This window comes from Kogia breviceps, chromosome 14 (assembly GCF_026419965.1).
Source record: "Kogia breviceps isolate mKogBre1 chromosome 14, mKogBre1 haplotype 1, whole genome shotgun sequence".
Taxonomy (NCBI): Eukaryota; Metazoa; Chordata; class Mammalia; order Artiodactyla; family Physeteridae; genus Kogia; species Kogia breviceps.
In genome coordinates this window covers 77,491,930-77,506,179 of record NC_081323.1, presented here as the reverse complement: position 1 = coordinate 77,506,179, position 14,250 = coordinate 77,491,930, and the positions used below count along the sequence as shown (strand labels likewise).

General features: G+C 48.8%; 1 protein-coding gene across 6 annotated transcripts in view; it reads right to left on the bottom strand.

Annotated features, from left to right (window-relative positions):
• Positions 1 to 1,104: 1,104 nt before the first annotated feature.
• Positions 1,105 to 14,250, bottom strand: part of CALN1 (calneuron 1) — a 467,601-nt gene continuing 454,455 nt past the window's right edge. For all 6 annotated transcript variants that reach the window (XM_067014154.1, XM_067014155.1, XM_067014151.1 and 3 more), the window contains one exon: positions 1,105 to 8,668. In XM_067014154.1, coding sequence (XP_066870255.1) covers positions 8,541 to 8,668 — 128 coding nt within the window. In that variant the 3' untranslated portion in view covers positions 1,105 to 8,540. The remainder of the gene's footprint in view (positions 8,669 to 14,250) is intronic.

Below are 14,250 nucleotides of genomic sequence, written 5' to 3'. Positions count from 1 at the left end.
AAAGATACGATCACCTTTTAAGGGAGAGCTTTGCTTTCCCTTGGATGTTACCCATGACCCTTCAGGCTTCAGAATCTCTGTGGTCAGGGTTAGACCTGAGTCCTGTTCTCAGTGCCCTGTCGGGTCTTCTGTCCCGCAGAACACCCGCTGCCGGGGTAAGGACTCAGGAGAACGAATATTCATGACTAACTGTTCCTGTATAATAAAAAAGTTCTTAAAACCCAGATCAGAGAGGATAAAATCCAAGTTATTATCTCACTGGAATTTGCCAGACGCCCCCTTTAACAAGGGGAAAGAAAAAAAAAAAAACACGTGCTTTATGCCTAGAACACTCTATTTTTAGAATTTTTAAACAAAAACAAACGCATAGTGATTTTACCTCATAAGTTTCTGAAGAAGGTGTATAAAATGCAGCACTTAGAACTGAGGACCCTGAGAGATTCTGGGAGATTCCACCCACAGGAAACTCAGGTTTTTGACTTAAGTACAAGACATTTGGGGAAACATGTGATAACAGTTTTGGAAAGGAAAGAAAATATGAGATGCCCTCATGAGCTTGGAGACAGAAGGCCAATGTTATGGCCCAGATCCAGGCAGGATCCCTGGTAGTGCTTTTAAGCAAGTCACTTGACTTTTTGGTGCCCTTTGTTTCCTTATATAAATATATTATAAGGGAATGGGTGGTTTTTTCCTATGCCCAAGAAGCTCAAACAACGTTAAAAATTCCAAATGCTTAAGCGAAAGCTAAGCAGCACCTGAATGCTAATGCTGGGGAGGGTTTGGCAAATGGAATACCAAAAGGATGACACCATTAGCTTGGGTGTCTGCAAAGCTTTCTTAATTAGACTGTCTGCTCCCCAGCCAGAAGCTGGTTCGTATTTCCCACCATATGTTCCATAGTCGGCTTACTTCCCCTAACGTCAGTCATTCCCCTCCAAAGCCCCACCAAAGATCCCCAGCTGCTTTCTCACTGGCTGCTTCTTGGAAGGGGGTGATGTTGCTGGACGGTCCATCAAAGAGATCTGGTTTCCCTTCAGGGTCACGGAAATGAATTTCACGACCCTTTTGCAAATCGCAGCCCCAGATAACGAGCTGAATCTCTCATCAAAAGAAAAAAAACTTTTATTTTTTTCTATTGCATAAATAATGGTAAATTAGACTCTTTTTTATACAGATTATATATTTACAGACAAGTTTGGTTAGAGAAAAACATCTGGTAAATATGGCAGTCAGTTTTCCTTTATACACTAAGATAACATATTAATAATATGTACTTCATGGGATCAGTAAGTTGCATGCCAAGTTAATTTATATTAACATTTACATTTTATATAAAGATTTTTCTTTTGACTAATCTGTTGACTCTCTCATCATTTAATAGCAGAAATCATCAACGAGTACTGAATGAAAAAAAAAAAAAAAAAAAAAAAAGGAACGTGAATGAGGTAAATGGGACGATGGTGACCCAGGATTTCAGTCTTAGTGGCCCGTTCTGGATATGAGACCTGCCAAGCTCCAGCCATCCTGCTTGTAATAGTCCTCAGCTGTGCTCTAATTTGCATCTAGCCATTTACCACCGTGCTTTGAGAAAACACTCCTGTCTCAAGTCTAATGACCCCCAGGATCACAACGACCCCTACCCCCAGCAGATGACAGCTTGCCAACCCATTCCCTGGCCAGATTTTTGGGGCTGATTTTCCTCCAAGGGCATTGTCTTTGGTTAGCCCTTGGAGAAATAGCTTCTTCCTGGATTCAGAGTTGGGGAAGAAAAATCAAACCCCACTAAGAAGCCATTTAAAGACCCCTGAAGCCTGATTTCCAGGTTACAAAGAAAGAGCATTCTTTGATTTTCCTTAGAGAGAGCTGAGAGACAGTGACTTGTGTAAATTTCCACCAGGAGCTGAGAAGGCCCTCTCCTTGGCCAATCTAGGTCTTTCCAGGGAAGAGCAGCAGGGCTTGCTAGAAAAACAATGACTGCCTCCATTTACTTTGGGAAGAGAAAAAAAAAAAAAAAAAAGGAGACCGAGGAATTTAGGTTGTCCTGGCGCCAAAGGGCCGGAGACTTTTGCGAATGCTGCAGCTGCCCTCTCTCTGCCCTTTATCCCTCATCGTGGTTGGAGCGCATCTAAAGCAGGCGCCTGTGCTCAGCATCACTCATCAGCCATCTAAGGACCACCGCAGGCGTCTCGTCTCCCCAGACTCTTCATCAAATCCCTAACAATCCCCAGCGATCGTGGCTCCCTTCTGCAGTGTTACGAATAATTACAAGCCACTGTCCTATATACGGGGGAACTGCTGTTCCATGGGTCAGAAAAAAAGAGAAAGAAATGATCAGAAGTTGTGCTGTTGATTCAGTAAATTCCAGTTAGGCTTTTTCAGATGGGGAAGCGGCATCCTCTCCTGGAATCTGGCTTTGTTTCCCCCTACTTAGGCAGGAATTCTGATTCACGTGACCTGTGGTAAGGTGACCTCATGTCCTTCGTTTTGACACTGGCTCAGGCAGGACACAAAGCCCATCTTGGATGCTCTCTTGACTCAGCAAGTCCTTAGGGAGTAAATAAAATCTCTCGCCTACAAGACACGCTCGACAGAAGCCGATTTGCATCTTTCGTCTACAGACAATGGACACCTAAAGAGATACCTTATTACAACTGCCTCTTGGGACTTGTGTTTAAAAAAAAGAAACCGCCCGTCCCTAATGCAATTCATAGGGGACAGAGGGACCCTCTCAAAGTGTGGGCATTCACTTTGATTTGTTTCAGACAGTCACAAGAGGAGGGCTCTTTTGAGTCATCTGGTTGACCTTTCCCTTTGCTTGAGAGATGAGAAATCTGAGGCTGGGAAGGGGAGTCACTCGGAATTATCTGGCTGGTGGGTGGCAAAAGCACCTGGGGTCCTGCCTCCTGTGCCCTTCCTGGCTGACAGTGCTGCTTACACGTCCAGGGCTCAGGTCTTCTCTCTTAGCCTCAGCTCAACCGGTCTGAGCCCAGACAGTTCACCCCGGGAAAGGCATTTTGGCCTTGGCAAGTGTCAGCCGCCCCCAAGGAGAGGCAAGCTACCAGCCACCTCTTGAAGTTCCCAGCGCATGTCGTTGGGATCAGGTTGTTGGGCAGCGGCCCCATGGCACTCAAAGCCCTGATGCTCCCAGAGCAGACCAGACGTACAGGGAAAATGTTCAGAGATCAGCCTCAGCAGCCCTTTAAAATTTTTCTCTTTCACTCCCAGGTCCAGGGATGGAGCAACGTCACACTTGAATTTTGCAGTCCCTGGAATATTCCTTCCTAATTAACCTGCTGCTCTGCTCCCCTGGAAAATTCCAGCCTCTGCATCTGTTTCACTTGGACAATAAAGTCTAACAGTGTGAGAAGCACAGGTTTGAAAGCCAACCCATCAGGCTCAAGGAAAAGAGGTGGATGAGGGCTAAGCCCAGGGTGGGGGCCCCACTCAACGGATTAGCTACCCAAGGTGGAGGCAGGGGTCAGGATGCTTGGCAAGTCTTTCCTGGTTTCAGAGGACTGTCTATGGGGCACTGGCAGAACCTGATTCTTTGTGACTGTATTTCAGGCCAACTGAATCAAATTAATTTTGCCTCCAAGACTTTTTGAGCACTGTTTTCATGTCTCTTGAGACCTTATAAAGAGGGTCCCAAACCAGTATTCAATAGAAACCACGGCTGTTTCAATGACCATGGACTTGGCATGGAGCATAGGATACTAAGAGAAATGCTTGGCTGGTTTGAGTGCCTGACCTTTTCCCTCCAAACCAAGTGTCTACGACAAGGCCACATAATGGAGGACAGTCCCCTGAGTGACTTAGTCAAAGGAAGTAAGAAGTGAAGCTGAACAGTTCTGACATTTAAATTGTCATGGAGACAGAGTGCTTAAAGGCAGCCTGAACCTCCCTCCATTTTGCCATTGCTCTAAATAATTCAAATTGAAAACCCTAGCTGTGGAATAATGTTTCTTTTCCGTTTCTGATGGATTTTTGTTTCCCCTTCTCGGGGGGAGCTGAGGCGGTCTGGGAGGATAGCTATGGCAACACCTTTAGGTTATGGAGGCTTAGCCCTGGCAGGATCACAGAAGAGGCCAATGAGAAATCTCTGATCTGAGGTCACTGCACATAGATGCTCTCCAGGGAACACGGCTCCACAGTCTGCCTGGTGACACAACCAGTATATGCCAGTCTAGAAGCTTAAGTCTATCTGTGTCAAGGCATTATAGAAAAGGGGGCCCCCTCCCTTTTGCAGTGGGGTTCCAGACCTTCTGTATATCTTAGTGGAATATAGAATGAATAACATGATCACTACGGGCTTTTGGAGAAATAGTGCAGTAAAATGACCAATATGGTTTGAGACCTCCAGCTGGAAGGAGCAGAACTTGGCAGCTTCAGCAGGCGTGGAGAGCAAGGGCACGGCGGAACGGGGCTTTACGCTGTGCAACCACACAAGGCCATGCCTGCCAAGCTGAGGGGCTTGGCGGCCACACCTTACTTTTCGGGTCATGCCCTCATACGGTCCCAGGGAGGCTGCTAGCTATGGGTTAAGAGCAAAACTCTCTTTGATTTATGACCTGAGTCTGGACGGAACCTAGAGAAGGCATTTGGAATAAAAGATAAATTTCTCTCCCAGGCATGCGATATATCGTTTTGTGATTCTGTGGATGGGAGGTTAGGATGGGGCCATGATCATCAAAATGAGCTTGCCGTCTTTCATTAGGTTTTTTTCAGCTAACTGCAGAGAGGAGACCACTTGTCAGGTGAAAATTGAGGCAGGAAGCAGGTATCAAGAAAGAAGACGCGTCGTACGCGTCCTGTTCTCTGCACATAAAACACCTAGAAACTCTGGAAACCACTGGCTTGCCGGAGACCACATGTAAACCTCAGTTCACTTCAGTTCACATTTCTGGCTTGTGGGAGAGCTTCTCAACAGGCAAACAGATGCTTTTAAAGACTGGGGCTTAAAATATTTTTTGTCTTCCAGATGGCATTTCTGCCTTTTTGCCCAGATTAAGGGGTCTTTGCTCTGGGCTCTGGCAAGTGGGGAGGGTACCACCCGGCTCACAGGTAGCTCCTGTTCTCCTGAGCAAATGGAAGGACAGGTCCAAACAGAAGAGGAAAAGGCAGAGAAATGACCAGATCCTTTGAGGCTAATTTCTCCCACCAGCGGGATACAGATTCAGGGAGTCAGGATGCAAGCAGGCAGAACCCAAGTGTTTGTTCTTTAAGGAAATGTTCCCTATTTTTGTGCGCCTTGGCAAACTCAGGGTGGAATGCAAGGGTTGCCATGGCAACATCCTTTTTTTTTTTTTTTTTTTAAACACAGATAGGTCATGTGGGACCCACGCACATTCTGGAAGCCACGGTTAATAGTTCCCATGCTAGCTAGGTCCTGTTTGGGGGCTCTGGGAGTGATGAGAGACAGCTCCTTCGGGAGGGCAAAGTGTCAGGGTCTGCACCCCTTGTCCCCCAGGCAAAGTGCCTCCCTGATCACCACTCGTGTGGTCAGGGCTGGAGGCAAGAATGAGCCAAGCTCGGTTTGCCGGTGTCTCAGCCACCCCATAATAGACTCTTCGGTCTATTTGCTGGGAGGACAGAGTGAGCGTTGGCTCCCTCCCACTCAGCTCCCGCAAAGGTCACTTCCGGCCAGGGCCACGTGGCACACCGCAGACATGGGGGACCAGGACTTCTAGAATCTTCGTCCATTAGCACAGTGACTCCCGTGGGGAAGGCACTGGCTGGCCTGGGGCCCTGGAGCAGCACTGGTGTGGACAGAGCTTGGGGGCGGAGCGGTGGGAAGTCAGCGTTTTCAGCCCGACACCGTTGACGGACCGTCCAGGCAAAGCTGCCGAGCTACAGGCTCTTTAGTGCCCAGAGTCTCCGGGGTGCCGTTAGCTCTGGGATGTTCCCACAAACTCAGCTCCTGGCGCCACGGGTGAGGTTACCACGGCAGGAGGTTAACTTCTAGCCCATCAAAGAGAATTCTATGGCTTCTTTCTCACCCTCTCTCCCTAGCAACACCCACAAGGGACGCCTTCTCCTGGGTAGGATGGACTCGGTTCCACAGACTCACTGGGAGAGAGGAAAATGGTCCTCCTTAGGGAGAGGATGCTGAGGACTTGGTGGGGAACAGGCTGTCGCTGGTGTCTCTTCAGGTTGCCGTTTAATTCACATCCTTGCACAGAGGCTAATTTCTCTTCCAGTGAAGTCTATAACCCTCACATCCCTCAAGGTCCCTGCTCCCCAGCAGGAGGCAGAGGAACTTGTAGCCTTTAAAGAAGTACTCATTTTTTTTTGGCCCTGAAGTCCAGCATCACCTGCAGCACTGCCCTCTCACAGGGCAGGGTCCTTTAAGAATCATGCCTGGGGTCTCTATCCAGTCTACTTGGGGTCTCTCACCCCCTTCCCCAGGAGGACTTGGGGTCCCTCCTACCTAAAGAGAGCGAACAAACTGCTTTGGGCAGAAACTAATGATAAACTAGTCCTGTGTATCTGTATTCTGCATTTGGACCTGTTCTCGTTCTGCAGCCTGGTCCTGAGGGACTGAGGCGAGTCAGGTGAGAGGGGAGAGAGGAGAGACAGACAGATGTGAAGTGTCTCGCGGGACAGGGCAGGCTAGAGGGACAGGCAGGCCATCGCCTTACTTGGCCTGGATGTGTGGGACCCCAGGCATTTTCCCAGAGGGACTTGTAACCTCCCAGGCTCCCGGGAGCTTTTACACCTGCTCCCTCCCCCACACTACGGCTCAAACCCTCGTTTAATTTGTGCTCATCATGGATATTCGCAGTGGGGAAGTTTCTAGATTTGCTCCCAGGCTGTTGCCCAAAGTGCTTGCAGAGGTGCTTTGGAAGAAGACCCCAAACTGAGACCTTGGATGCTCCAAGTCTGAGGAGATCAGAGGGAGAGAGCAGAGAGAGAGGGGAGGCTTGAGGGGGGATTCATACACACACACCGCACCCCCAAACCACCCGGCTGCAGCGAGAGAGGAAAGGTTCTGGCACCTCCACACTGAACGAAAAGGGAAAAGGGAGAGGGGGATCGCTTGTAGCTTTCAGATGCAATGGAAAGAGAGAAGAGCAAGACAAGTCCAATCACAGAAATAAAGACCTGAGCTTGGAAACGTACAGAGGGAAGAAGTACCGCGAAAGGTTATTGGCTAATCAGACTAAGGAAGCTTGAATGAATAGCGGCGGTGGATGTGGCATCTAGGAAAAGTCAGGAAATCGCAAACTTGACATGGGGTTGGCGTCAGTTCCCTTCCCCAACAGAAGTATTTAACCTGTCGAGTTTGGCTAAGCTCATTAACATCTTTTTTGTTTTCTTGTGAAAATGAGTCAGTTGCAGAATCTGACTGCCTGAAGATGTTACGTAAAATACAGTGGTTTGATCTTTCCAGCTTTCCGTTTGGGATGGTGTTCCTCTTTCTATCTGGGAAGACAGACTAAGAAAGCAAATTGCAAGATGAGAGAAAGGTGGGATGCACAAGGACCTTAACTTACAGAGGTCTCCCAGCATGGAGATGTGTTTGGACTCCGTCACTCTGGACCACTGGGGCGTGGCTTGCGACACCTCCTCACCACCAGCCTATGTCCCTCCCCATCCCCAAACTACCCACCCCAAAGAGGCAGGGAGGTGTGTCGGAGGACAAGCTTCTATCAGCAGGAAAGCAATGAGGGACGATGGATGTCACACATGAAGAAACCCAATATATACGTCTGTCTGTGTGTCTATGTGATAGAGATGCCCACGGTTACGCTTCTTTTTTTGTGTGTGTAAATGGCAGCACAGGCGGCAAAGCTGGGAGAAAGGCTCTCTGCAGATTCCAAAATGCTGGTGCGTGATGGGCTCTAGGAACAGAAAGCCAAGTGCCGACGGAAACCGAGAGCTCCCCAACTCTGCCAACAAGAGTCCTGTAGAAAAGGCAGTAGAACGGAAGCGAAGGGGGGGGGGCAACTTGCAGACCGCTGGGCGCTGCACCCCATTCGATGGCTTTCCCCTCATGCCTTGCCGGGGGGGGCCTCCACTAGGTTGGGGAAGGAAGCCAGGGTGGGACGGGAAGCCCCCACTTCTGCAGCAACTCAGAAGTCAGCTTCTGGGCACTGAGGGTTGCCCTGGGGTGGGGGAGGGAGGGAGGGAGTCTCCAGTTGACCCCTGGGTTGGGAGAACGGGGTGCGGAGGTGACTGCGTGTTCCGCCTCTCTCTTGCTCCCTTACACCGCCAACCTGGATGGCCACGGGAATTCCGAGATGAAAATGAAGTCTCTCTTGAGAGTTCCCACAGGCGGTCGAAGCGATCGTCCAGAACTCCTGGCTATTTATTGCATTAGGAAACAAGACCATTAAAGCATTGAAGACAGCCCTTTTGTGTACCTGCCAAGGGGGTGAAGTGGGTTTGCAACAACACGGGTTGCACTGCAACCTTGGGTTCTTCGCTGGACTGTGCCGCGTCTGCACCGTCCATATCTGCTTTTTTTGTTGTGGAGGAAGAGTCTGCCCGCGGGGCAAGCGCATGCGCCTGAGCCAGGAACGCAGCTGCTGGGGAGGCCGCTACTCCATGCCGCTCCGGAGGATCTGGTTGGCCGCGATCAGCATGACGCTTATGATGAAGGCCATGGCGAAGGCGCAGATGAGGCTCTTCCGGACGCAGGTCTGTCTGTTCTGCTTCTGGGAATGCACTGGAGTGGGGTGTAGGGCAGAGGGCAAGGAGGCATGGAGGGAAGGCAAGGAGGCATGGAGGGAAGGCAGGGAGGGAAGAGAGAAATGACACAGTGAGACAGACTGCACTTCTTCCTCAACAAGCCCAGGGACCGACCGGTCCACAGGAAGAAGACTGGTCACATCGAGTAAAGCAACTCTGGGTCAGCTCTCGGAAGAGACTGGACGTCCCTGCTCCTGGCAAATGGTATGAAGTGGCCAAACTTCAAAAACCGTGCCAGATGTGGTATTCAGAGTGAGGTCCAGGCTTCCAGGTGCAATAGCGCTACAGCGATTTCGGAGCGAGGAAATACATCACATTTTCAGCGCGAGTCTCACCAAAGGCATCATCCAGGCCCGGCCGTGTCGTTTCTGCAGAAAGCCAGCCTCCCATGTTCGAGGCAGCTGTTACAGACAGAGCGAGGTTCCGATGCATCCCTACAGGACGGGCTGGAAGCCACTTACCTTTCCCAGGACTGTTCTTGGGTGGCTGCCAGTTGAAATGACTCTGAGGGACTTCGGGCATTATGGCAGATACGCACAGCAGTGGTTCGAGAGCGGGGGTCCCTGGGTAAGCTACATCACAGCACCAGGAACTTATTAAAAAGGCAGATTCTCAGGCCAGCCCCTGCTCCCCGCCGATCTGTTGAATGGGGGACTCTGGCCAGTGATCTTCCGAGTTTAACTAGGTGATCGTGGTGCCTGCTGAAATCGGGGTTGTGGAGACCACGTGAGCTGTGGATAGGACCCGCGTGAAGCAAGCGAGTGCAGAATCCTCTCAGGCTTTTCGGAGGCAGGGTGTCCCTGCCCCCAGATCCCGCGGCCCCAAGGGTCTGACCTTGGGTCCTGGGGTGGCGCTGTCTTAATCCTTTTGCTGGGCCAGGTCTTGAGTCACCATTTTTATAAGGCCCAGGAGAAACCATTAGCTGGTCTCGATCAGAAGGCGTCAACTAGTGGGTTACGAATATGGGCCAGAAATAGGGAAATGGAAATAAGAAGAAAGGAAAAGCTTTGATGAAAGAACGGCTCTCTCCTCCAGGCATTGCGTCCCACGCCAGAATTTCTTTTCCTTCTCTTTCCTCTTTTTGTCTACACCTCCTTCCCTGTCCGTCCTGGTCCCGCAGTAAGCTTTACACACAGTTTACCATTTGGCTTGTGGAAGAAATCCCTTCCTGTGAGGCTGGCGGGAGGCGACCTACACCAGGGCTACGCACTGGACCAGCTGCCTCGGCGCCATCCGCGAGTTTGATATCAATGCGAATCCTCCCACCCCATCACAGAATGACTGAATCCAAATCTCTGGGGGTGGAGGCCAGGAATGTGTATTTTTAATAAGCTCTGCAGGTGATTAGGGGATCTCTGGGCCCCAGCCCCAGGGTTTTTGGTTCAGTACATCTGGGTGGGGCCCAAGAATCTGATAGAGCTTGAGTTGCTGGGGGAAGGAGGGCTGTGTGCGCGTGTAGGTGTGTGTTAGGGACATCGGGGTGTGAGTACTGCAGAAACCCAAGGCCAGGACTGAAGAACTTTGTCAGATGACCTTCCGTTTTGCAAAGGGATCCTCTTCTGCTAGACATTGTACTGTACCTTTGCAAACAACCACCAGCGGAGGGAAAGTGGTTTTTCTTTAGGCCAAATTGAGTGAAAAAAAGAAAGAAAAGAAGTGTTATTTCCCTTAAAATTACTCTCTGCTGGAAAGAAGACTGGCCAAAGAAAAAGGTCAAGGTAGGGTCCACATGCCTTTAAAAATACCTTAAAAAAATGTTCAAGTTCACGCCCCTCTCCCCCTTGACACTCAGTGGCTCCTCTAATGCCCTAGAAATAGCAGGGAGGAAGCAGGAAGCGGGTGATGTTTCCAATGGCAAAGGAGCTTCCCCTGAGACAAGGCTCAGGGAGGTCTCTACAAATTACATCCACCGGAAAGCTTCTCCAGCAAGCCACACTTCAAAGAGGCCCAGCGCCCCCGGCACAGCTCCCGGCTCCCTCCCCAATACCTGTCGGTTATTTCTGCCTTAGTCTCTTAGGCCTTGTCTTGATATCTTTAATCCTTCTGGGTCCACTGGGACTCTGCTTCCCTTGGTGATTGGAAGTATTCTTGGCTCAGTTCTCTACTACGTGCTCAACCTGTCTGGGTCTTAGAATCTTATAAGTTCTTACCTGGAGGAAGAAAATTTCCTTGGTGCGGAAATGTGCCTGCCCCCAGAAGTGGGCAAATGTAAAAAGTTATATCAGCCCTCAGGAAGGAAAAGGGAGGTGGTGTTTGGGAAGGAAAGGACCCAAAGCAGAAAATAAGATGAGGATGTGGAAGCGGCGTATCTAACACTTTCTGAGGACTAGCTAATTTATTCCGGGCAGCTCCTCAGTATAAAAATGCTTCTAAAGGCAGACATCTACCTTCCTATCTTGAGGGCTGGCGAAGGCTTAAGGAAAAGAAAAATTGTGTGATTGGGCTGAGGGAGAAATTTTTTGCTGAAGCCCTTCTTTGTGAAGGACACTCAGAAAACAAGGTTACAGGCAACAGGATTATCCCCCAGGAGAGTGGCTGCACCTTTGATCTAAAAATCCTTCAAAGCAGTAGGAGGGGAGAGATAGGAAGGAGGAAAGGCCCGGGGACCTAATAGTTTGTACCTGAGGTCATGCCAGTCTGGATCGAGACTTGAGTCCTGTAAGCAGAGTGAAGCTTCCAGCTCTCTCCTGGGTAGTTCTGAAACCCACCATCATTGGAGATTGGAGTCTTTAATTCAGATTCTGTGCAAGGATGAGAATTCTTTTTTTAAAAAATTAATTAATTAATTTATTTATGTTTGGCTGCATTGGGTCTTCATTGCTGCGCACAGGCTTTCTTTAGTTTCGATGAGCGGGGGGCTACTCTTCACGGTGGTGCGCGGGCTTCTCATTGCGGTGGCTTCTCTTGTTGCGGAGCACGGGCTTTAGGCACGCAGGCTCGGTAGTTGTGGCGCACGGGCTTAGTTGCTCCGCGGCATGTGGGATCTTCCCGGACCAGGGCTCGAACCTGTGTCCCCTCCATTGGCAGGTGGATTCTTAACCACTGCGCCACCAGGGAAGTCCCAGGATGAGAATTCTTTCACATCCAGTTCTGATGTACGTTGTGTGGCAGAGAGAAGAAGCCAGACCCCAGTGTGAATCACAATCATCTTATCCCACATTGTAGCTGTGTGAGCTTGGGCAAGCCAAGCTCCCTGGGCCTCAACTTCCCTGTCTATAAAATGGGGGTAAACAAGACCTACATTGTGGTGAGGATTATGAACCTAGGAAGGTGCTTGAATGTTGTCTATGCCCAGTGAATGCTAATTCCTATATGGAAACCTTGAAAACGTTCCCCTTTGCTTACTGAGCACCCGTCTCAGTGGGCAAGGTACGCATTATGTGCTTTATAGACGTCCTTGCAGAACTAACAGCGATAGTCCTTTGTGAATTGGGTGCGTGACCCTCATTTGGTAGGTGAGGACTCTCAAGCTCCGAGAAGTAGAGTCCAAGGTCTTTTGGCAAGTGGTGAAGGTGGGATTTGAACCCAGGTCTGATTCTAGTATCCAGGTTCAAAGTTCTACACAAACTCTCTCCTGATCTTTTGTTTAGCAATAGAAAGGACAGCCAGAGGAAGATCCAAAAGAAATGTCCTTCAAACACTTGGTGTGGTCGACAGTATAACCCAGCACTAATTAATGTGTTTGTTGATAATAATTTAATGCCTGTCTTTGGCTATCATATATTTGCATTGCACTATAGTTTTGTGTATTTATTCATTCACAGGGTCTACACTTGGTTTCCCCAACAAGGTGGCAGGTCAGCCCAGGATCAACTGTGAGTTGGAGATATGGCTTCTTCTCTTCACTGCCACTTAGGAAGAGCCCTGGGCAGGAGGCTGAATTTCTCTGAGCCTCAATTTCTCTCTCTGTAAAAGGAGCTAATGATAATTGTTCTGTTAATTTCAAAAAAAAAAAAAAAATTATTTCAGAGATCAACGGGCTCATAAAAAATAAAAAACTATGTGCAACCGTGACTTGCTAGAGAAATGTGAGGTATCCTTCCTGTATCCCCTGAGGGCTGGAGAAAAGATCTGCTGTTTTTTCTCCTGTTTCCTGCAGCCTCTAGCCCTGGGCTGAGACTACAGCAGATGCTCCCAAAACTTTGCTTTGGTCCCTTCCCTCAATTATTCATCCTGAACTGCAGCCAGACTCGCCTTCCTGGAGCAGTGCTTGGTATCCGTCATCATGCCCTGCAATCTCTCTGAAGGTCCCCCCTTGCTGGGGGAAGCACTTCTATCCAGCTCCTAAGCTCAGCAGGTAGGCAGGACCACAGATCACCTCCTATCCCCTTTGCCCCTCTGTCCCTAGACCACCCCTCCTCCCCTCCCCCAGCTACCTTTGTCTCAGCCAAGCAGCTCTGCTCTCTACCTAAGACTCTGCAGCACTGTTCATACCTTTCCCTCTGTTAAGGGTGTCCACTTACCTTCCCTCTCATTTCTTCCAGGCCTAACCTAAACTTGACTTTCCTATGAGGCTTCTCCTGAACATCTATCGTGCTCTCAAAGGGCCTGATGTTTTAATTTTTTAAAAAAATCTAGCTCTTAATATTTATTTACTTTCAATTGAGATAGAATCCACATACCATAAAATTCACCCTTTTAGGGTGTACAAGTCAGTGGTATTTAGTACATTCCCAAGGGTTGTGAAACCATCACCACTACCTAATTCTAGAAAGTTCTCATCACCCTAAAAAGAAACCCCATACACATTAGAAGTCACTCCTCATCCCCCTTCCTCCCCAGCCCCTGGTAATCATTAATCTACTTTCTGTCTCTATGGATTTGCCTATTCTGGGCATTTCATATACATGGCATCATACACTATGTGACCTTTTGTGTCTGGCTTCTTTCACTTAACATAATCTTTCCCAGGTTCATCCATGCTGTAGCATGTATGGGTACTTCATTCCTTTTTGTGGCTGAATAATATTCCATTGAATGGACATACCACATTCTGTTTATCCATTCACCAACTGGGTTGTTTCTACTTTTTTGGCTATTATAAATAATGCTGCTATGAACGTTCATGTGCAAGTGTTTGTGTGGACGTGTTTTCAGTTCCCTTGGGTACAAATCTAGGAGCCACATTGCTGGGTCATATGGTAACTCTATGTTTAACTTGTCAAGGAACCTATTCCTTTTTGGATCTTATTGAACACTGAAAATGGCAAGAATACATCATGCTATTGGTGATCTTTTCTATGTTTTTCTTCCCAGTAGATGTTGATATATTTCTACATAGTACTTGTCACAGTAGGAGTCCAGAAAGTACATGTGGATGAAATGTGAGTTAGGGGAGGTTGACAAAGGAGGACACAGAAGTGAGGTTTCCTGTTTTCTTAAAAGCTCATTAGCGAGTCCGAGCACCAGCAGACTCCTGGCTGCTGTGACAGGACCTGGGTTTATAAACTCTAGTGACAGACTGCTCCTCCCCCTTCTTATTTTGACAGAGATTCACATGGCTCTGCTTGGCAAATGCCAGGCAGTGGCTCTCGAATTTTTTCCCGGAGACAGGAGGCT